General features: G+C 40.2%; 1 protein-coding gene across 1 annotated transcript in view; it reads right to left on the bottom strand.

The window, feature by feature from the left end:
* Window positions 1-1,158: 1,158 nt before the first annotated feature.
* The window catches only part of MAPK1 (mitogen-activated protein kinase 1), a 35,007-nt gene continuing 11,811 nt past the window's right edge, over window positions 1,159-24,354 (bottom strand). The window contains exons 2-9 of the mRNA XM_041489115.1: window positions 19,870-20,052; window positions 18,661-18,850; window positions 14,417-14,533; window positions 12,651-12,765; window positions 11,971-12,102; window positions 9,743-9,852; window positions 8,892-9,019; window positions 1,159-6,636 (exon numbers count right to left, since the gene is read on the bottom strand). Of these exons, the coding sequence (XP_041345049.1) occupies window positions 8,903-9,019; window positions 9,743-9,852; window positions 11,971-12,102; window positions 12,651-12,765; window positions 14,417-14,533; window positions 18,661-18,850; window positions 19,870-20,052 (964 nt within the window). The 3' untranslated portion in view covers window positions 1,159-6,636; window positions 8,892-8,902. The remainder of the gene's footprint in view (window positions 6,637-8,891; window positions 9,020-9,742; window positions 9,853-11,970; window positions 12,103-12,650; window positions 12,766-14,416; window positions 14,534-18,660; window positions 18,851-19,869; window positions 20,053-24,354) is intronic.

The raw sequence follows: 24,354 nt of genomic DNA, 5'->3' as shown, positions 1-24,354 counted from the left end.
CTGCCTGTCCCCAGGCCCAGCTCTGTGAAGCACAACTGTGTCCTCAGCTCAGCTGTACAGAGGCAAACAATGAAAGAAGCAAATAAAAGCAGAGCTGTGAGACCGCAGGAATCGACAAGCGTGCAAGGTAAGGAAAAGTAAGAACAAAGGAGTGAAGTCATCAAGCCAGAGCAGACAAGGGACTTTGGAGAAAGATCCCAACATGGAAAGTGTAAACCCCTGAGCAAGAGCAGAGTTGCTGGAAGAGCAAACTCAGATCAAAGGTCAGCCCAGTGCAAGCAGCAAGGCAAGGAGACAGGGAGGAGCAGTGCTGCAGGCAGCAGCCAACAGCTGAGTGCACACAAACTCACAGACTGGCAAGAGACATGAAAGTATTTTTATTACTGTCTTTTTAGGTGAAAAAACACTGCAAACCCAAGACCCTGGCAAGGCATTTCTTGCTCTTTTCAGGGAAATCAGGAATGGAAGACTTCAAGTCTCCTCTCTTCAGCTTCCACATACAAACACAAGCTACCTCTGTACTAAGCTAGAAGGATCACCCATTTTTCTACCACACTAATTAATCAGCTGGAAAGAGAAGGAACTTCAGGAAAAATGGGTTCTGTGTGTGTGCATGTTGAGAGGAAAACAAGAGGCAGCTTTAGGGACTTTGCAGGAAGTTTTCAGTATTCACAAGGTACATCAGTTTAACAGGATCAATAATCTGCTGTTTATCATCAGAACACTCACAAATCCCATAGAATTTTTTTTTTGTAACAAGTGAAAGTTGTTTAGACTGTTTAAACACAGAGAAAAGTAAATTGTCAATAGCAAGGTGTACTGAAAAAAAGGGCAGTTTTAGAAAACACTTGAAGGAAAGTTGTCAGTGTCAATTTATAAATTACAGGAGAAAAAGAGAGGTTACAGAACAGTTCTCACATCCAACTCCCAAGATCAAGCTTGACACAAACAGCACGTGAGCAGGGCTGCCTTCCTGCCGGGGATGTGAACACCCCTGAGACCAGGGTGGTGTTCAGCAGACACACTGACGTTGCCTTTGGAAGCAGAGTTGAGGCTCTAGAACTCCTTCTGAAGCTACCTGGACTTGTGTGGTGAGAAGAGCAAGGTAACTGCCAACAGACCTGGCACACACTGATGCAATGATGTTTGTGAGTCTTCTCCATGCCTCAAGTGTTTTTTATTTTTTAAGCTTTTCAGTGTTACATATATGCAATTTAGTAGAAAGAATAACTGAAGATGAAACATGCACAACACAGAATTATCTTTGGTCTGCAAAGTCCTGGGTCAGAGTTCTACACAGCTTGATGCCATCAGACCTACATGAATCTCTTCCAACAAACACGGCTTGTCCTCAAAAGCAGCTCCTTGCCAGCCTTCCTGAGTATTTGAGTGCAGCATCTCCCCAGCACCTGGGGGTTCACTGGAACCACCACCCCAACCCACGTGCCCAACAGCTCAGGAGTGCCCACTACACCTGAAGCTTACAGATGGAGAGCTTACAGCCACTTCTGGTGAAACACAGGAAATCTGTGATGTATTTCAAACTAATCCCACTGAAACAAGGATCACAACAATATTAAGTCGATCAGTTATTTGTCAAAATCTTCCTGGAGCCAAGCAGCTGTGCAGTTGTACCTTGAAGTCCCTTCCTGAAGTGCATGCTACAGTGAACACACCTTCTGCCAGGGGAACAGCCACAGCCAACAAAAATGTTAAGAACACACAGAAACATGGTGAAAATGAAATTCTGTATTATTCTTGGGGGGAAAAAATTGTATTCTGCAGTGAAAGCCAAGGAGGGGAATGAGAGATGCATTTTTACAAGCCAATCTCAGAGCTGTTACACACCTGCCAGTTATGGTTAAGCTTTCTTTAGTTTCAGGTCACATTTTTTGCTTTTCATATTAACTAGAGAAGTTTTTAGCTGCCATTATCCAGCTACACCTTTTAAGAGTTAAATTCTTTGAAGAAGAATTAGAAGTCCATGACAGTGATATGAACTTACTTGCACTGCTCCCAGAAATCACACATTTCAAATCTCTGGTTGGAGAAAAACCTTTTTGTACTGAAATGAAAACATTTTGTTTCTAAGGATTACACAAGTAAAAATTTTCAAGATTTCATGGGAACAGTGCAATATGAATATCCATATAAAGAGTGTCTGTGAAAAAGCCTGTGAACCATCAGGTAACACTGACATTGATTTGCATCATTCAATGGGTCAAGATTTCATAATTTTCTCACACCAAAGATAAAACATTCTGCCTGTCTATAAAGAAAGCTCATCTGTGGGTTTTTAATTTTTTTTTTTTTTTTTTTTTTGGGATGGCTTCCCTAATTTAGTTGGTACAAGTTGGTACAGTTACACAGGGGGACACACACCTTGAGCAGCTCCAGCTCTGCCTGCAGGCTGCTCCCCGTGCACTTCCAAGGAGGGGCGGGTTTGGCTCAGCCAATGGACCAGCTCAGGCCAAAGCAAAGTCCCAGTCGTTCTAGATATGCACGGAACTATGCTGGTTTGGTAATACAGGGACACAATTTAATGATTTTCTTTGCATTTGTTTTTACAAGATTCAGATGCCAAAAACAAAACAGAACATTAAGTTACCTGATTTAAAAAAGAAAATCACAAACGTTTACAACATCAAAAGAATAAGACGAAATATAAACCTTTGCTACTTACAATTGATCTATACAGATTAACCAAATCACAAATCTGTCACAATATAAATGTTTAATTGTTACAATGAATAAGAACATACAGAAAATGATTTATTTATTTTTTATAAAATCTTCCTTTGCTTTTTTATTTTAAACTTACCATTAACTAAATTAGCTATGCAGGACTTGTGGGGTACATGACTAAGAAGGCACCAACAGTACAAAGCAAAGACAAAGCAGTTTGAGTATTTTAAGAGTGCTCTACACTGATACAACACGAGAAAAGGCAACAATAGTAAGTAAACCAGCTGCAACCTTTAGAAATTTGTTCTAGATTTACACATGTAGTCCAACTTTTACATTTCTGCCGATGTGTCACTTGGTTTGATCACAGCACATGCTACAAAAACCACTGTAAGCTTCACTTTACTAATGTGCACTTTTCACTAATTTAGTGTCTTGATTTCAATTGTTAACTAAACCATTTTGAACCACAAATGTATTTAAAACTTAGTAAAAGGATTGTTTGGACTTTTTTGTTTAAACCACTGCATTTACAAAAATATTTCCCCTAAAATCTGGGATTGCTTGAAGACATTGCTGTACAAATATAAAAGTACTATGCAAGGGACCAAATTCATAAGTATATGGTGTGTATGTATAGACCTATATTTATACCATATCACTGTGCTGTAACAACACAATAAATTTATCAATAACCAAGGACTATATAAACTACACTAACATAAGCAAATATATATTAATAAAGTTTAAATCTATAGTACAGTTGCTCAGCAAACAACTTTGACATGGTATAAATATATCATAGCATATTACAGTGGGCAGCAACAACAGGTTTTTCTTTCTCTCATTCTGCAAGGAAAGCCCTGCTCAGCTCCTCAGGTTTTGTTTGGCCACTGCCGAGTTCTGTCCCCGCTGCCACTCCCGGAAGCTCCCGGCGCACGCGGCCCAGCTCTGGTGTCACAGGGGTGAGGAAGAGTCTGGCCACAGGCAGGACAGCAGAGTCAGAGGCTTGTTTGCCAAAGTATCCATGAGAATTTTGTGTTTGCATATTTTTCTTCAGCTGTAAGGTTGGAATGTTTTTGACAGTGAACTGTTTACATTCCTTATTCCCAAAGCATCTTTACCATGAAATATGCATGCTACTTCGATTAAGAGTTGCTGTTCTCCGCTTTAAAATATAAAAACTGCATAAAGAAAAGAACCCAATGTAAAATGATGAAATAACTGACCTAACACAGTGTTGTTAGAGGCACCTTCTTTAAACTATTTTTAAAATCTCACCAAAAAAAAATCGTGCTTCAGCATTTGACGCATCAACAAATTCAACCCAACAATGTTTATTGGATTCAGTAAAAGACTGATGAATGTGGTTATGGATCCTGATGGACGCCAATTGGATCCAGCAAAAGTAGCTAAGGAAGAAAGCCCAAAAGCACCAGACATTAGGTAAAGCAAATCCTCGGCTTCTCACTCAGAGAGACAGGATGCAAGGGTAAGTCTACACCACCCAAACATCCCAAATTAAAGACAGTATTAAAAAAAAGAATTGGGAAAGAGAAGGGTGAAGTAAGCTGCCGAAGTTCTTCCTTAATAAATTAAAACGGAGGTGTTACAAACTAATTTCAGTAACAGTCATCTTTCCAACCATGCCAAAAATGATTCCCGTTGTAATGATGATCATGCAAGTAGCAGAGATTCTAGAACTATTTCAACTTTTCAAAACTGAGTGAGAAAAGCATTTTGGTAAAGATGTGTAGAAAGGTCAAGAGAAATTTCTACACTGGTATCAACAGTCAAGTGCATATTTCTTCTACAGAAATGTTTTTAGCATAGGTTCCATACCACGATTCCATGATCACTTGTGCAGTGTCCTGACAATGCTCCGAATTTGTTCCCCACGTCAGAGATTTATGTACCACAGGAACTTCCCAATAGAAAATGCCCTTTAATGATGAACCCTTGCTTATTAAAAATTAGTTTTGGCAGATTAACACTTAAACTATAGGAAAACAAAATTGAAATGGAATCTTGTAAGCACCCTTATCTACTGGAGTCTAAGTTAATGGCTTTCTAGATTTCTCTGAAGAGCAGACTAAATGGTATGAGGAAGCCTGGAGTTATTAACCAGCCAGCATCCTTATGTACTACAGTAGCAATTGAACCTGATTTCCATTCAAAGACATTACCCAAGAGGAAACCAAAAACTAATTCTTAATGTTAATGTGAAGATATAAGATTTAAATTTATTTCCAGGAATTACAAGTGCATTTTGTTCATATTAGCAAGCAGTCTTTATACAATCCATTCTTCACTGCTGCCAAAATAAAATGAGAAAAAGACAGCAGAGATATGAAAAGCTAAAAATAGAACTATTTTTCCTAAGTTATTTGTTGAATAGCATTTCAGTTGAACACAACTCAGAGGTAACAATAGATTATTTTTTTTTCTCAATCATAGGCATGTGGCACTTAGACAATCATCTTTGCACAGAAAGCTTTAACAGTCATGCGAGGGCACAGTAATTATTTTAAACAAGGCAAATTTCTCACCACAGAGAGCAGTGGGGAAAGAAAAGGAGGCACTGCACTGGAACATAACACCTAGTAAACTCCACATTATACAATTTCAGTAACAAATACTTGAAAAGATCATTAAAAGGTATACAATTTTAGATGTTATTTAGTGCTAGCTTTGTTTGGTTGTCCTAACTCAGCATTATCAGAAAAGTTTGATAGTACTTGACAACAGAACAGTACTTCATGTCACGAGCTCATGGAGGCTTGATTACAAATCACCATAGTGTAGGTTGCAAGAAATGAACTTGAGATGCTGACATGCTGTAGGAGCAAAAGTAAAATCAAACTTTCTCATTTGAAGATGCAGTGTTCCTCTCTGCAAGAATCTAAATGTCAGTGATTAGATTCAAATGTCAAAACTATCAATCCTCATTTGAAGCATTTCATTGGTAAGCAGGATGTAGACTGAGTTAATTAACATGATATTCTGATTTCTTGCTTTTCTTGCTTGCCACTAGATACGGCTGCCTCGCCCAGGAAAAGCACTGGCCATGGGGTCACGGTGCCATCGTGGTCTGTGTTAACCCTTCCAGCACTCAGGGAGCAAGGAGCAGCTGCAGCTGCCACCTTGCCTTTGCACAGGCCGTACAAACACTACTGCACGGTAGGAACTTTGGGAGTAGTACGCCTCCAACATGGGTAAACTTTAAATGATCTCTCTTAGGAAAAGCAGGGAGAAAAAGGTACAAATTTTGTCAATACATGGAAAAATGTTTCTTAGATGAATTCAGTTAGGTTGGGCTCCTATGTGGCTCTTACACTGGATAGAATACCTGTATGTACAGCACAGGACACCCAAACAAGTGCATAAGCAAGATTAACATGAACACAACTTATGCTGCAATCCATAGCATAATGGTACACTCTGCCGGATGCTAACCAACCATTTCTATTTAAAAAGGACGTGCAAAAAAAATCTGGGATGTCACTGACTTAAAGTGCCCTGAATAGTAGCTTTTCTAAAAAAAAAATGCCAGTGACTTCAGTAAAGTCAGAAAAACACAGTTCATGGTGTAAACGTCTTACAGGTTAATGAATTATCTTCTTGGATATTGATCCAGGAGTGAAAGGAACCACTGCATCTTTCAAACCAGAAAGCAAGCAGTTAAAACACGGGCAGCAGTAGGTGCACGTACAGTACAGTACTGCAACAGGTCAACAATGGGCATTACGCATAGGAGTGTCAATTACAATTCTTCAGGCTTAAAAGATTCATTGAAAGCATGAAAAGCCAAAACTACCAGGAACCGCCCTCCTGAATGGCTCAAAGGAGTTAGTGGATAAGCTGAGAGAGGCCACAAGACATGACCAACAATAAAGAACTGGGAAGAGGAACAGCAACATTTGAGCATGCCCAGTCCTTTAAGTCCTTGTCCTACAAGAGAGCAGAGATATATTTCAGTGAAGCAAGTTTAACATCACCTTTTAAAACAAGCCCTTTCCCATTTCTGTGCTCTGTGCACACTGTGTTCACCATCAGCCAGAGCCAGCAGGATCTACAGATGTTAAAAAAGAATTCAGAGACAGCAGATCTCAGGGCATTCCATTTTAAACTATTAATTCTTCAAAAGATTAAGAAGATTAAACATAACTAATCAATGAAGTAACATGGTTTGTCTGAACCAAAAATCGGTTATTTTCATATTTCTTCTCAATTCCAAAACCCACAGCTCAGGGGAAACTTTGAATCTTGAGAAACAGCCCAGTGAGAAGAGCTGGCTGATTGAGCAAAGAGGGAGTGTGCAGGAGAACAGGAATGCACAGCAGGACACTGTTACTGTGCACTTGAAGCCAACTCCTGGGGACTGGCCCTCACTAGGATGTCAAGCAGCTATGTTTAAACTGTTGTGCTATGGCATAGCTGGCAATCCTAACCACAGACGACTCGGACAAATTACCAGCATATCCTCACCAAGCTAAGTACAATGTTTCAATTTCAGTATTATGCTGGCCAAATCAACTCTGCATAGTAGCATTTGAAGGTAAGGATTTTATCAAACCAGAAATTTCTGCTAGCAACAGATCACTGATATCTTTATCCCTAATCCTTTTATCCCTTAATCCCTAATACAACCTAGGTAAGTATGGTCTGAGCAAAGAGGCAAGCATGAGATCACAAACCATGATTTACCACATCAGTAACCACTCACTATCCTTCCTTAAGACTACACCCTATTAGGAACAGGCTTCATCTTGCTCCTAAAGATTTCTGTAACTTTCTTCCACCAGGTGCACATGCACAGCTCTGTTCTCACTCAGAAAACATGGGTGGGACATTAACACCAGCCAGTTACTATGTCCCAGGTCTGCTCTATTAACAATGCCAACTAACAGAACCAGTGTGTGAACCTCAGATTTCCCTACCTTTTCATTATTACAACAGTTCCAATATCACCTAGCAAGCTTAAATACACAAAATGCAGTATTTGTAAAAACTGAAACTTGTTCATTTGTGAGCTTCTATACATCTAAATATTTAAACCAGTGGCAACAGCAGTTACCCTATTAAAGTAAAAACTGTACTTTTAAAAGTTTCCCCACTTTCTTTTCTTTTTCTTTCCTATTAATTCATCATTAAATGAAAACCTGGGGGTACATGCAATGCAGAAACTGAAATCACATTTTTAGTGCAGAAAAATTATTGCTTATAGCAAAGCCACAAAGTTCCTGCACACTGCCAGCAGAGCTGTGGATTTCTGGCAGCAAGGAAGTGCCCTGGCTCAAAACTTCACCTTCCTGCTGGAACTGCCCACGCAAAGCGTGATTGCAGAATGCTGCTCTGAGGGGGGAAAGCACAGAGAGCACAAAGCAGGAAACCCAGGGCAGCCTGTTGCCTTTGGCTTGTTTTTCCTTTCCACTCATAAAAATGTGATACTTTCCCCTATCAGTATAACAGAAGTTTCACAGGTACTCCAATCAAGTCAGTGTTTGACCAATTTGGTATGAAACTCCTGAGACTTGCAAGCCTTGTGGTACAGGAAGACCAGTTAAGGTCATTGATTTAAAAAAAAAGTCAGTCAGTACATTTCATCTTAAATTGAACTTTCAGACCTTCAAAATGCTAGGAAGATTAATCATAATTCATTTATGAATACTTAAATACCTATTCTTATTTACTCACACTATTTGGGAGCTACTTAAAACTAAAGATAATTCCTACTGAAGTTTCATGTGTGGGTTTTTTCCTTTAAAATAACTTAAGAGATTTCTCCTCTGTATATTACATTTAGGAGGAGGTTTTTTAAAGAGCATTTGAAGCCATATGACAAAATTATATATCTGTAAAATATGAAGAACATTGCCCCCTAAAATGTTTTTTTAAAATAAAATTTGCATTTCAAAGTGTTACCATTGCTTTTATTCTAAGCAGCACTATTGAAATGCAATTCTTATTCCCTAAATGTAACCTACAAGTAAGGTAAACACCTCGGACAGTTGCCTGGATTTCATGTGGACACCTCAGTGCTGTGGGCAAACAGAAACTTTCCTCAAAAACAGGACAGAACTGAGGTCAGCTCCTTGGACAGGGAGTTACTGGGTACTGGGAAAGGGAAGTCCTACATTTCACCAGCAGCACCAAAGTCCCAGATGTCCCCCGTGCCCGAGTGTCCCCTGTTGCTGTGACTTTACCTATGCACGATTTAAGATCGGTATCCTGGCTGGAATCTTGCAGTTTCCTCAAAAATCAATTCTTTCAGCTTTTCCTTCGGCAAGTCATCCAACTCCATATCAAACTTGAAGGGTGCTTCAGCTACAGGCTTAATAACACAAAGAAATATGATTACTTTAATGTCACCGTGCTGCTGAATTTCATGCAGTCCTTTTATGGATGGGGGAAAAGTCTGAAGATGTCCTTCACAAAAATATCTAACACTGAGCAGTCTTCAAGGCAGAACTCCCCCTATTAGTCCTATGTGTGCTTTATGTATTAGTTTACCAAATTTTACATGAAACACAGTAAGTAGCTAGTCAAATCCTAACTACAAGTTGAAATATTTATTTGAGGCTCATAACTCAGTATGTACTTGAAGAAAAATACTATCTTAAACATTTTTATTTATTGGAATAAACATATCTGGCCCTTAAGTAAAACTAGGTTATTTCCTCCTCCCCTATTTCTTCACAAAAAGGAGCCAGAAATCTCCTCAGAATTGTATATAAACTACAGTTCCGATTCAGGCTTTTAAAGCATAATCTGATGGCAAACTCAGTCATTCTCCTTCTTTACCTCAGACATTATAAAACCAGGCCTCACAAGAGCTGAGAATCTCCATTTTCTGGAGAGGGAGGACACCTTAGTATCTATTTATTGTGTAGCATCTCCTATGTGTTGTACTAAAGTGAGAAATACAAACTTTAGTAAATTGATGCAATTTGTTCTTCAATTCCATTAGTGCAGTAGAAATACAACCCCTGAAGTAAAGTAGAAAATAATCAGCTGGATCATTTTATCAATATTTACATTTTAACAACGTCTTTACCTCATCACTTGGATCATAATACTGCTCCAGATATGGATGGGCTAAAGCTTGCTCCACTTCAATCCGCTTATGAGGATTAAAGGTCAACATTTTATCCAACAAATCAAGTGCTAAGAGGAAAAAAAGTAGCAAGGGTTTAATACACACTCCAAAAAAGTGCCACAAAGCTTGACCTTACCCAGACAATACCCACAACCCAAAGTCTGTGCTAATGGCAGCTCCCCCCTGGAGCTCCCCCGCTGTAGCTGGGAGCTGGAACTTGGGCACAGAGGCTGTGCCTGCCCCTCTCTCAGCATTCCGGGGCAGCACCTGCTCCAGCAGAGGTGTTACCCTGCCCAAGCCTTTCAGCCCCACAGTGAATGGCAAGGCAAGCCATGCATCGAATCCTACAGCACAATCTGGCTTGAACTACAACAGAAATTAAATAGATGAGACTTCTTCTCTCAGAAAAATGCTTTGGATTTTTGTGCCAAAATCCAAACTAAGATGGAGCTTTTCTGAAATAATTATGAATATGTTCTTATTCTGAAAAGAAAACTTGGCTGTTTACAGATGAAAATATCATCCAGAAGTCATTAGGAGTTCTAGATCACCACAGTGAAATATTCTGGCACAACCAGCAGCAGAGAAGATACTCTCCAGAGAAGATGAAAATACATTTATATTCATGAGATTCAGGCAAAATCTGTTGAAGACAACTCGCAAAGAATCCATAAAGAACCTGAAGATTCAGTAAGCAGAGAGTGAGGTCTGGTGAAACTCTGGACAGACATCACAAATCAGTGCTACTGATTGGTCATATTTCGCTTTTCCAAGAAGAGGAAAAACTGATTATAGGAGCAAGAAGCCCTAAGATACCTGCAGTATCCTAAATTCCATCACATTTCTTCTCCTCACCACATCATTTATGAACCAGAATTTTAACAGAGGCTTCTTGATGCAGTGCAGCAGTTGCAGCTTTGCACCAGGATGAGGAGCACACCTGTGACCTCAGGTCACAGCGCAGCCTGGGGAGGGAGGATGCACCGTCACCATCACCCCACCGCTGCAGGGAGCTCCTCTGGGTCTCTGCAGCACTCAGCAGTGCACAAGAGACGCCCCTGCACTCGAGGGCAGCTCCCAAAGCCCCAGAGCTGCACTGCAGCCATCACTCTGTGTTTTGCTGTGGCTTCCTCAGCGCCGGGAGCTCCCGCCGGGCACAGCGCAGCCCTGCCCTGAGTGCTGCCCTGGCACAGCTGCCCTGGCACAGCTGCCCTCGGGGTGTCACTGCCAAGGGGCTGCACCAAACGCACACTCCCCCTCAGCTGAGGTACCAGCACTGCTGCCATCTGAGCTGTCAAAGCCCACAGGGAGGATTCTCACACTGATGAGCACTGTTATAAAAGCAGAATAAATCACTGCTGTTTTCCTCAATGACAGGGATAATCAGCTCCACACAGTTCCATCTGCAGAAATCAGCTTTTACATGGTAATTCAGTACCTGATCATATCCACTAAGAGTAAATTATCATATCAGTTAAAAAAGAAGTGACTTATGAATTGTACTAGAGCAGGTAAAAAAGCACTGTACTGTGAACACAACCACCCTTAAACTGTACGAAGTTGAGTATAAAAGGTAAATTAAAAGCTATCTAGCAAAAAAAAAAAAATCACTCTTTACTAAAGCCTTGCTAAGAAAGGTTAACAATTAATATATTCCTTGCTTCTATAACTTTTTCTCCACACATCCTAACTGAATTATTTAACCCATTAAATGTTAAGCTTTCATGGCACCTAAGGATCCCAACCACTGACCCTGTTTAAGCCACACCTGATGCACAGTCTGCAAAAACTCTGTAATAACTCTACCCAGGGCAGCAGCAAGCAGCTGCCTCCTATCTGAAGTTAGAAACAAAGTTCAAGATTGTTTGATGCCAGTGTCGGAATCCAGTGCTGATGATCAGCTCTTGAATAATGTACTGTACTTCCAAGGACAGCGACAAGAGTTTGGATTTCACATGTAAGTTTAAGACCAAATGCCACAACAGGTAATCTTAGAGTTACTAAAAATTGCATTAAAAAGATAAACTAGTGTGAGGGCTTTGTGCTGGTTTATGATTTTATATTAGATTTACAGTGCTATTTTAAGGCGCCTGCATGTTCAACTTCCAATACAAAGATAAATTCTTAGGTTATAGAAGCTCCCATCCTGCCATTGCTGGGATACAATGTAATAGAATATAAAATACCTTTGGGGTCAGCGTTTGGAAACAGCCTGTTCCATGGTACCTTATTTTTGTGTGGTAGAGAAAGTAAGTAGTTTCTGGCCTTTAAATTTATTATACAATTCAAATCTTCTTGGGAAGGGGATCCAAGTATACCTAAAAAACAGGAATACAAACAATAGTGCATTCTCTGAAAATCACATTAACACAGCTGTATCATATTTGCTAAAACTCAGTATTAAAACTGCTGGGAAGGAGATTTCAGACCAAATGTTTTAGGGTTACAGAATACCTGAGTAGATTTAAGAAACTTTTACTGAAAACCATTTGTTAAATAGATAAATGGATCTGAGTTTTCTAATGATCAGTAATCTCTTAGAAAGATCCCAGTAAGTGGTGTACCTAAAGAAATTTTTAAAAAGTTGACCTATGCCTAATAATATATGAGCTTTTAATTTATTTTTTTAAATTTTGTTTTAAAAATGCATCTGCTGATGTAGTAAACAAATTGCCAAGTATTCTCTAGCTGTCCCCAAAACAATGATTACCTGTAGCAATTGCTGAGAAATAACGAGAGGGGACAGTGGACACACCTGCGGATCCACACCTTGCAGAGTGCCCACTGGAGAAAGACCAGCCCAGCTGGCAGAAACGATGGAGAGAGACAGATGGATGTGGAAATGCTGCTTTTCCATAAAGCTTACCAAGGATATGGTTAAGTTGGTCAAGGTAGTGTTTTCCTGGGAAGATGGGTCTGTTGGAGAGCATCTCTGCCAGAATGCAGCCCACTGACCAGATGTCGATAGACTTGGTGTAACCCTGCAAGTGAAGCAGAAGCACATTTTTGTCAAATTTTTATATAATAGCAGCAGCATGTTACTTTAGTAAACTGTGAAAGTGCACACAAATCATCTTTTTCTTTTTCAGATGAGTCGTGCTTGCTCATGCTGTTTGGTTTTTCTGTACAAATGAAATAATTAAGGACCATATATTAAAACACTACTTTGAAGGGGTAGCTTCAAAGAACTGAAGTCTCCAAGATACGGTTTTCCAAAAGGATTTTTTAAGTTTAGCTAAATCTGTTACCAACCGCAAATTGTTGAGATTCCCTAATTTTATAACATTTTGGAAACCAGGTATTCTGAATTGCACAGCCCCTGACAGAGTGCTGAACATGTGTGAAAGCAGCTGTCCCTGAGGGGATCTAAGCAGCACTCCAGGACCAGGCCTTTGGCAAAGGGGGAAATGGCCACATCAACGGCTGTTGGTTGGCTGCTCTGTACAACATGACAGGCAGGAAGAGGTGAAGATGCTGGGAGGAGACCACACCAGTCACTGGGGTACAACAGGAATGGAACAAACAGGGGGATATCCACGTGTATGGCTAACCCGTGCCATCCACAGTGACACCGTCAGTGACAGAGCCCCACTGTGCCTGGCCTGCTGCCACTGCCTGTCCCCTGGGAAGGCTCTGTCCCCACTGACCCCACAGCCACTGGGCACCAGCTCCTCAGGATGTCATCCCTTCACCATTTGTGTTCAAGGCACCAGAATCATAAAAGGAATCACACATTAAGTCAGGAACTTTTAATCTGACCACCTCTTACAAAGACAAAATGTATTTGTTGTGAAAGCCTTTGATAAGCAGATGTGGATAGCCCAGTGCTGTGAGGGTTTAAAATAGAAGATGTGAGTTTAAAATAAAAGAAGCTGGGGGAAAATGCCCTCAATTGGTCAGACATCTATTTTCTTGAAGTGCTTGGACACGCTATTGACACACCAAAACAAACCCATCCACTGGAAAAGCTGTAAATCCTACAGGAACAGGTGTCCCAGAATATAAAATACAGCTCCAGGTGTCACCCAGGTGTTTTGCTAACAAGTGTCTGGCTGTGGGAGTGAACACAGGGGTTCTGAAGGACACCCACCACCCACACAAGGACTGGATGCACCTTAAACGGCCACAGAACACAACAGTAATTCCAAATATATAAAAAGCAAAGGAATGATTTCATGAAGACTATGGGTATGCAATTAAGACTGACACATAAGAAGGATCACATGCCTTCATTCAGAATCAGATTCACTCTCATTATACATTCTAAACTTAAGTTGTCAAGATAACATTAAAGGAACATTTGCAGCCTTGATGGAGGCAGCAGTGGAATGCTCATTCCCAGCACTCCTGTCCTGCTCAGTGGCACAGCAGGTGATGAAAGCATGACTGGCAAGGAACTGGAGATGTGGGAAGTTGAGCACGTGATTTCTCAGTTCTAGTACCCAGTAACTGATTCTGGAATTACAATTTATTTCAAGTAGCTCTACTGGAAACCATGCCCACTTCTCCCCAAGACTGTGCATGCATTCTGATCCTAATACCACAGAAGGGCTTGCTGTTATAAGCACAGCTGGAACTCACAAGGGAGTAAGCAGCAACAGCAGCACCCCAGCAGCTCACTGTGGCCCTTACCTTAGAATTCAGCATGATTTCAGGAGCCCTGTACCAACGTGTGGCCACATACTCTGTCAGGAATCCTGTGTGATCATGATCGGGATCTGCAACGCGAGCCAATCCAAAGTCACAAATCTGGTTGTAGAGAAGTAAATAGGGGGAAAAAAGGCACATTAGACACACATTTCCAATACTATAACATTACTGATTCACCATTCCCCAGTCAATGATGTAACATCCACAAATGCAGAGATGGCAACCTATGTTTTTAGAAAAGTTATTGCACAAAAGTGAAGAAAAATGTTTTGGATCAATTAAAAAAATATCCACCTGCCATTCAGGGGCCAGTAAGAATAAACAGTTCATCATTTATGTTCCACTATGGGCTTGCTTACAGCACCTCCCAAACAGGCAAAGATCCACTGCTCCAACCTCTCAGAAACTCACCAGAAAACAAAATGAATAGAAATTAAGACTTCCAGAAAACATAATTAGCAACCAACACATTTGTAACCGAGTTCAACACCCTATTTTACAAAAGCTATCATCATAATTGCATCTTTGCATAAGAAACAACCTATCCAATCATGAGATAATGGTAGACTGGAGAGATTATGGGCTGTTGAAGGAAGCATAAGCCTAAAAGAAAAAAAAATCTCCCAAAAACAAAACACAAGCAAGAAAATATTTCTCAACCCCTTATAAGGAAAATAGCTTTATCTAACTATGAAAAGAAAAACAAACACCGATTTAGACTAGTGAGTTCAGGAAAAAGAAAAAGGTGGTTTTAGTTATGCTCTGGTAAGGAGGCTCCATGGTTTTCAGAGCTATTTAGTGTCTAGAGAGAAATTAAGAAAATTGAAAATGTGAAGACAGATTGTTGTAGAGCAGAGCAGCTGTTCCTTTCTTACCACCCCAAAGGTCAGTGGCAAGGTTGTTGAGTGGCACATTAGACACATTCACAAGCTTCTGCTGCCCCCCCAAAAAAATACCAGGTTATGATTGCCACACAAAGTGTATTTCCATGAAAGAATACATACTTTCAGGAAAACCAGGCATCAAATGTAGGAGTGGCAAACAGTGGGAGGTTCCTCTGCTACATTTGTTTTATAATATTTACTCTTAAATAGTTAATTGTATACAGTAATTATACTGAAAATGTGAAGTGAAAATAGGCTGTAGTCAATAAAGTCAGTAATGGAAAATCCTACCACAACCACAGAAACCTCACTTTGCCCCGGCAGACATTTCTTAATTTTCCTGTAGGGACATCCTGTCAGTGAAATAACTGATAGATCAGTTAGGGAAGAAATACTTCACCTGAATAAAAGCTGTACCTGAAAGACAAAACTCAGCAGCTGACTGTTACACAGAGGGTCTGAAGAAAAGGCAATGATGAATGCCATAAGCCAAGCTGCATGCCATTACTTTAGCTACATACTAAAAAAATAAACCCAGCTCCCTGATTTCTTAGAAAACAACCCCAAAAAGAACCTTTTTAAAGCATGGCAAAGTTCTCCCAGGCTACAGGAACAGAGCAGCTGTCTTGTGTGCAATTAGCTTACATAAAGAGACTCAGTACAAATAATCAGAAGAGCCTCCTCTAAAGACAGAAATGAAGAAACTGTAGAGGACAGCTTAGAGACTTCAGAAAATAATTATGCAGCAAGCAAAACTGTTGTAATCTCTTCCTCCTAACCTCGGAAAAAACTAGATAAGATTACAGGCAAAGAGACTTGTGCAGAATTTCAGTATTACACAAAAGCCAAGTGCTAGGGTTTGTTACTATTAAAACAAAAGAAGAAAGACACTCTGTGGTCCAAAGTGAAAAGCAAGAACTGAATTACAGAAGATGTCTCTGAATCTCTCAACTCAAGTAGAAAAATGCTCACGGGATGGAAAGGAAGAATAATGACAAAGAGAGCTCATTAAAATGACAAAAACCCCCTGCTGACTGGAGCAGAAACAGGTTAAGCAGAAAAGCAGAAACACCATTAGTGAGAAAGACTTCAAGGTTGAAGCTGCAAGGAAGAGGTTTTGGCTGCAGAGGTGACAGCAGTGACAGCACAGAGTGAAAGGGACGCTGGAGATGCAGGGCTCTGCGTGCAGCCCCGGGTGAGGGATGGGCACAGCTCTGGCTGTAGCTGGGGGGGCAGACCCTTCTCACCCTGTGCCCACAGGACACACAGGGAGCTGGTTTTTAGGCTTCTCCACGAGAACAAAAACAGTGACAAAAATAAGTAATCTGAGAGCAATATAGTAACAGGCAAATAATTGTCTTGGCATTTTCACTAAGTCATAGCAGAGAGTAAAAAACTACATAATGAAAGACCCGGGTATGTCAGTCAGTACTTCATGCCTTGGAGAGACAGAACAGATGCTACTGAGACAGAAGAAATTACTTCCCTGCTAAATAAATTTAAAAATAATAAATAAAAACCAGTATCCTATCTATATATTTAGTTTCCACTTATTGAAAACAATGTTCTTGCAATCAGTATCGGGGTTTTTTAAACAGAGGTGGCTTAAAATTGGATGAAGCTATCAAGCAGATGGGAAGATTTAGGATGATCATGTACATGCAACCATTTACTAAGCAAATGAAATGACACCAACAGTACTACTATATACTGAAATATCTGCAGTTGTATTGTTGAGTAGCCTGTGCCTCTGTGTATTTGTATAAAAGGAAACAGAGAAATTCATTGCTACTGATAAGATGGTGGTTCAAACAGTTGCATCTCCTGAGTAACTGGTAAAATCGTGAAACAAACAGTAACTTGCATTTTCCTTTAAGAGTCTGTCTCTCATCACCTTCTTTTCATGTCTGCCACAGTATGTAACAATTCTTGGTTGTTTTATTAATTGTGAGTTTTCATTAATGTAGACAAAATTGATCATGTAGCCAGTCTTTAGAATGGACCAGCATACAAACAGCAAGGAATTGTGTGACACTCTTGGAATTGTGACAAACCTGTACAGCCCACAACTGGTTCACACTTTGAAGAGGGCATTTTTGTTTTGTGGTTTGTTTATAGGGAAAGTTAGAGCTACACTAAAAATCAAAGGGTAATTAGGAGCAACACAGTATTCAACAAACACAGTTGTACCACCTGGGATCAAACACTGTAAACTCAGTAATTCCACTCCATCTGTGGCCAGCAGCAAATATGTGATGTACAGTGAAAACGGGAACAAATTCCAATGCCTCTCTCATCTTCCATGGATCTGCCACTGTGGGACTCTAAACCACAGCGAGCACTCAATGAGGGTTTTTTCCTGCTAACTTGCTTGGTGGTTTTTTAGAAACTGCAATATCTACAGTGCTCTGTGATACCAAATTCCACAGCTTAACAATGCTGCAAGTAAACTTCACCTGCTCCTTTCCTCCCTCCCAGCCTTTTCCATAGGTACAGACAGCGAACACAACTGCTCCCTAGTCACTGTCCCTATGCCACTGACAACGTTATCAATGTTGGCAAATTCTACTGGATTCCTCTGTACTCCTTCCAGCAGAGGAGAACCAGGCTAAATAGCTCTTTGTGTTATGGAGAGCAGTACTCTGAAATCCTGCTCTCCTCATGTCACTGGGAGAAGTTGATAACTATGATCACATTGAAGACTCAAAACCAAATGAAAGGTACAGAATGGCATGTTTTCCGTTTTATTCTCTATTTCTGTTCTATTTCTTCACACTTGGTTTGCTTTACTGAATGCCACTAAGCATTGAACTGACATTTTCCAAGAATCATAACAGCTCTAAGCTCATCCTTCTGTAGTATTAACGAGTACAGAGCTCATCACTGGAAATGCAAATCAGGAACATTCCCTCCCTAAGTAATTGCCATGCATTTAATCAGCACTGAATCTCACATGCTGCTTTAGCTGCCCACTAATATGAAGTCCTTTTCCAACAACAAAACATTAACAGTGTAAACAGAGAAACCAAATCTTGAAACATACACAGTTCTGAGTTTACTTCTGAGGTAAACATGATGCTGCTTCAGGATTTTCACCCATCTTTCAAAGAGGCTGTTTCCAAGTCAGCCTCCAGATGGAAACAGTGATGCACTCATTACAGCAGTCTAACAGATTCTTAGTCACTCAAATCTTGATAATTATCTTATCAAACCAAATAATGTTTTGGCAATCTTTCCAGGACAAAAATCACACTAATACCCAGTAAAAACCCCACATTCATGCTTACAGCAGTTCGTTTATGAAGACCATGGCAGGAGAATCTGTAAGAAATTTCAACTCACCTTGAGATCACATGTGGTGTTAAGCAGCAGGTTGGAAGGTTTGAGGTCACGGTGAAGAACATTGGCTGAATGGATATATTTTAACCCTCTCAGAATCTGGTAAAGGAAGTAACAAATGTGGTCGTTGCTGAGGTGTTGAGTCTTTAGGAGCTTGTAAAGGTCTGTCTCCATAAGATCCTGCACAATGTATCTGTGAGGTATTAGATGTAAGGCAGCAAAAAAACTTGGTGTCATGTCAGATATCAACGTACAGTACCCAAGGAAACTTCTAGAACATCTTTTCTCTCTTATTTGCCTGTCTGATGACAATTATGAAATCATGTGGCTGATTCTTGCTTTAGAAGTTTGGAATCCAATCAATCCTGTTACATGATGCAGCCCTTTACAGAATAAAGAGGCCCCAGCACTTGATCCTCTCAAATTAATCATCATAAACCTCTATTTCTTCATAGTAGAGCTTGACTTTTATTGGAATCTTAATTTCATCTGATTCCTATCCTGCTTGCCAAGAAACAAAGCGTGGTTTTTTGGTTAATGAGTAATAAGCTTCCAAGATACTTGTTTGCAGTTGCATAAAAGCAGGAATGTAGAGGATCTCAATTTCTGATCAATTTTCTCTACCATCTCCCCACTTTTAAAATTCAGTGCTCTTCTCTACTATATATATTTATTATGCTACATTGAACACAACAGTCCTTCCCTTACCAATATTAAATTCCAATATACTCATTCAGATTATTTTTTAATAAGATTGCAATGAAAATTGAAAGAAGGGGCTTTTTTTTTTCTTTGGCAGGACAGGAACGAGTTAAATTTTCTTCCCCCTTAATTCAAGAAAATTTGAGACAATTACAGCAGAGTCTGGCTATTTTATTTCTCGTCAAAGCAACGAGTTGTAACAGCAGCTCTACTAAGAGCAAATATAATTCTAGAATTATGTGACTAAATTAAATCTTCTCTACAATGTTGTGTTCTTTGCCTTGGAAGATAGAAATTATTCTCTTTTCCTGGAAAAGAAAGAATTAAACTAGTACTCATCTACATCAAAACTATAAACTGATCAAATACTATTAACTTCCTTTTTGATTTACAATAATAGAAGCCAACATTTATTAATATTTAGGAAGGAAGAGGATGAAGGGGAAGAAACAATCAAAAGAGAGGAGACAACCATTACTAATGATGCCAAATAACACTTTGAAAGGATACACATCTTTCATCTGTTCAATAGTTGGAGCTCTGATAATGTCATTTATTCCAATAATATTCTCATGCCTGAAGCGCAGTAGGATCTTGATCTCTCTCAGAGTTCTCTGGCAGTATGTCTGATGCTCAAAAGGACTGATTTTCTTTATAGCAACTCGAACTTTGTTGACATTATCATAAGCAGAACTAGAAGAGAATCAATAACATCAATTACAATGAACATTAAATTCATTCAATTCAGAAAGAAAGAATGTGAATTTATTTAATACAGGGGTGGTGCATTTTGTTTACTTTTATCAAATGGGGAGAGGTGACAGTGACACATCTTTCAGTTTGGTGAACTGACAAAAACACTGTTGTTCTTCCACCAGCCTATTTTGGTCTCTACAACCATTGGCTTTCCCAGCTGACTTGGGTCTCTGATTCATGGGTACTGCACAAAGGAGAAGGTATTTGTCCTCTTTGTCAGCCTGTGCAACAACCAAGTCTGAGGTTTTTTCTATAGGCTGCAATCATCAGAAGTTTGAGAAAGTTCATCTAGAGTTAACCCATTCACTTTGGGGTGCAGAAAAACCTTCTCTTAAGCAGCAGAATACCACATCCTGTGTCCAGCCCCCAAAACTAATAGCAGTTGTCACAATCTTTCATGCTTCCATCAATCTACACTGTCAGCACCTCCACACAGACACGGAAGAACAAAGGGATGGAGAATTTGTGCCAACACCTTTCCAAGTTCAATTCCAAAGACAACAAGAGTTTGAGGAAAGAAAGCTGCATCCAGGTACACACATGGAGTGGAAGCAGGCAGCAGCACAATGGGGATCACAGTGACTGTGACCCATGGTAAGGAACTCACTGCCTCCTACATGTGCATGACTCTTTCCAGGAGCTCAGAACGCCATTCCCAGCTACACCAATAAACAGCTCAATAAATAGTATCTCTGTTCAACATGCCTACGCATTCATGACAGCCTGAGTCTAATTAAAAGTCTCAGTAAAACATACGTCATTTTCTGAAATCTGGACTATGAATTCTAACAAGTTTTAGTATGTTTTCTATGGTCTTGTTTATATAAATGACAAAGCATCTCATTATCATAACTTCTACCATATTAGAAGTATATGTTAATTTAATTAATTAAAATTTAGATGTGTTTATATTATTTTTGTCCCTACTCAAGGCTGCTACTGAATTATTAAGAAATTAAAAAATAATCAAGCCTACATTCCATACATTTCTGTTAGCCTCAACTATTTAATATAAAAATAGAACCATACTAGCCAAGGAGGCTTTACATCCTACCAATATTCTATAATTGAGTCCCAGAACTTTCTTTGATACACTTTTATTTTGCCTTACTCTGCTGGGATGTCCAGGTACCTGGTGACCTGGTAAAGCAGAATAAAATGCAAAAATCCAATTAGAAAAGGAGACCTTAGAGGAATTCAAATGCCTGGCCACATCAAGGCTCTGACAACTAAGCAGAAATACGGTGCAACAAGGTGTTTTTGAGATGGTACTGTCATCACTGGATGCAAAACTGTTTAAAATTTCTCACTTTCATTATTCAAATGGACATACAATTCAGTCAATTAGGGTCATCAGGAAGATGTTCATACAGCATATGCATATGTAAGGAGATTCCTTTTTGCACGGTTTTCCCACTCAATCCCTTCGACCTGCCTGCGTCCCCAACCCTGGCCTGTACCCACAGACAGCACCATTTATTTGCCTCTAGAAACACTGAATTCAAATGCTCCATGGGGAGCTTTGAAATGCCACATGCTGAGCAAGTATTCATTACAACTGTGGCTGCTGCATATGTATAGATAACACATTAGCAGCTCCTCAGTCCCAAAATAGATAATAACCCAGTGTTGTAAGTGGAACTTGGCATCGCCTCCAAGAGCACTTGGGCTCCAGTAATTTTCTTAGCTCATCACCTGTGGTGTTTACAATAGACCAGTGAGGTCCTGTCACAAGCAGAAAACAAAACCAGAAATAACTCAGAAGCACGAATAACCTGGATTTGGGAAAGAAATGAAAGAATCCTATGGGCCATTTCATCATTATAAACAAACCTCCTGCCTCCTCCTCTGTACTGACCTGAGCATTTTTTCTGCCACAATGCAGAATCTTACTTCCTTTCAAAGGACTGGACAGCAGCAGCTATGCAGAGTACAAAAAGGCAAAACGTCAATACTTACCCATTGATGCTGCTTAAATAAAAGCTCCCAATCTCTTAAAATACTTGATAAATCAGTTACTGCTTTGCAAGGGTTGCTTATTGATGGAAAATACGTTATCTTTCCTTGTACAGATTAAATGAACATGAATTCATCAATTAAAAATACCAAGATTTCCTTTCTTGTAGCTGTTTCACCTACAGTCCTTCAAGCATTTTCTTTGCAAAAGGTTTATGCTCTCATTTAGAAAAGGATGGCTAGTTTTGCTTTCTGATGGTTCAACTATAATACACCTGGTTCACTGAGGAAAAAAGCTGCATATTTGGAATAAAGATGCAACCAGTTTCCTCTCCAGGGTACCTTCCCCATACAGTTATCCTTCTGTTTGTATCAGGTTTCCCCACACTAGCGCAGCTAAGCTTCCATTGCCTCAGCTGAGGGGAGAAAAACTTAAATATTGTCTAGCTGAAACATTAAAAGGGACACTGGATTTATTTCTGATGTCAAACTTTTTGAAATATAAGCCTTTCTGTAACTTGATTAAACATCCAAGGGATTATCTCAACTTCTATGAGCAAGAAGCTAATCACACAAGCAGTCACGTACACTTGCTGGTGCATAATATTTTAAATGTCATGCATAATACAGGTACACTGAGAATCTGTATTATCTAGTTAACACCATTTCACATTCTCAGCCACAGCCCTTAAAGCACATACTGCTTTATGTAAATTCTGTGACCCTTTAAAAATGCTTTCTCGGTTTGACACGTGCTATAGGAAAGTGTAAAAGCTACACGTTAGACTGAACTTTAGTGGAATTGAAGAGTCAGGCTACAACCAGACCCCTATTTTGCCTACGAAGCCCTATGGAAATAACTGATTGACTATGCAGGAAACCCCTTAAACTCACAGAACCGGGTCCTTTGTAAGGCAGACTGAACCACTTCCCAAGCTTTCCCTCCACCCAGCAGTTCACTGTCTGCCACCAGCAGCAGATTTACACACTCCTCCCCAGAGCTCTGCTGAAGAAATTTGCTGCTCATAGGGTGCATTCCAGTAGTTGCAAACAAAACCACGCAGAAGGAGAGCAAATGCAGGCCCTGGTGCATCTCCCTGCAGCCGTGCAGCGGCTCATCTCTGCGGGCTGCAGCCGCAGCCGCAATTACTGATCTCATCTGCAGCTCCTGATCACCCGTGCTCCCCCTGCAGTCCGACCAGGATCAGCTGCACAGCACATCCCATCCGCCTCCCAGTGCATCCTAAATTTAGATTATTTGCATTCTGGCAGTGCTGTCCCAGTGTGCACAGTGTAACCTATTTGTCTGGGCTGCCAGCTTCTACCAAACCTCACAACAGCTGGTTGTATTTGCAATGAAGCAGTTAACTGGGACATCTTCTGAAGTCAGGAACTTTCTATTATCTTGACTTTTTTCCAGAGAAGATAAAAATCTGTAAAGTGGTAATAACAGTTCCCATATCAAGAACTCTAAGAGTGTCAGTTTATAGCTTTTATTTTTTAATCGTTAAGCACATGTACTGATCAGAACTGTCCCATTATGATGAATCTAGACACCAACACTTTAAATATTCAGAAGGGAGGATTTATTTCCGCCCAAATCATGTGCAGCCTCACAAGCTGAAGCAACCATAGAGCTGTGAGTGCTATTTATCTGCAATGTGATAAATTTAAATACAGATTTTGCAACTTCCCAACTGTTGTAGCCACAACATTATTCCTATTTCAAGCCGTGGTTACTAACCTGTGACAACCTGCAAAGGCACCGTTATTTAGATACTTTTGCAACATCGTGTCAAAATCAATACAAGCCCCAGCAGCAGAGTTTATCATTGCTGATTTTAAGTATCTTGTAAATACATAACACAGTTTTGACTAAGTAAAACATCAGGCGCAGCTGCACAAAATAAACAAATGAGCATTTGCAACCCAAGAAGTTGCACCACATAACTTTTAAAGTCAGTTTTTATCCTTCTACTCTCTGGTACCAACTTCCTTTTTAAACAGAAGCCCGGGGCGGGGCTGCTTCCAAGAGCAGTGACCAGCAAGGCGCCGCAGCGCGGCCTCGGGCCCGCGCCCCGCTCCATGAACTCCGGCAAGGGAAGCTTTCACCAGGCACGTGTGGCCGAGTGCCAGAGCTCAGCCCCTTCTGCCACAATGCCTGCTGCATGTTCTTCCAGCCATTGCTATTCCTCGCATGTTTCATTTGGGGCAGAACTGGAACAAGTGAGTGCACGCCGCAGCTGCCGGCAGGAACGGAGCCAGCTCCTGGCAGCCCTGCAT

The sequence above is a fragment of the Pyrgilauda ruficollis genome, unplaced genomic scaffold, assembly GCF_017590135.1.
Source record: "Pyrgilauda ruficollis isolate IOZ18807 unplaced genomic scaffold, ASM1759013v1 scaffold9, whole genome shotgun sequence".
Classification (NCBI taxonomy): Eukaryota; Metazoa; Chordata; class Aves; order Passeriformes; family Passeridae; genus Pyrgilauda; species Pyrgilauda ruficollis.
Note: the sequence above shows the minus strand (reverse complement) of the source record. Positions and strands in the feature narration are given on the sequence as shown.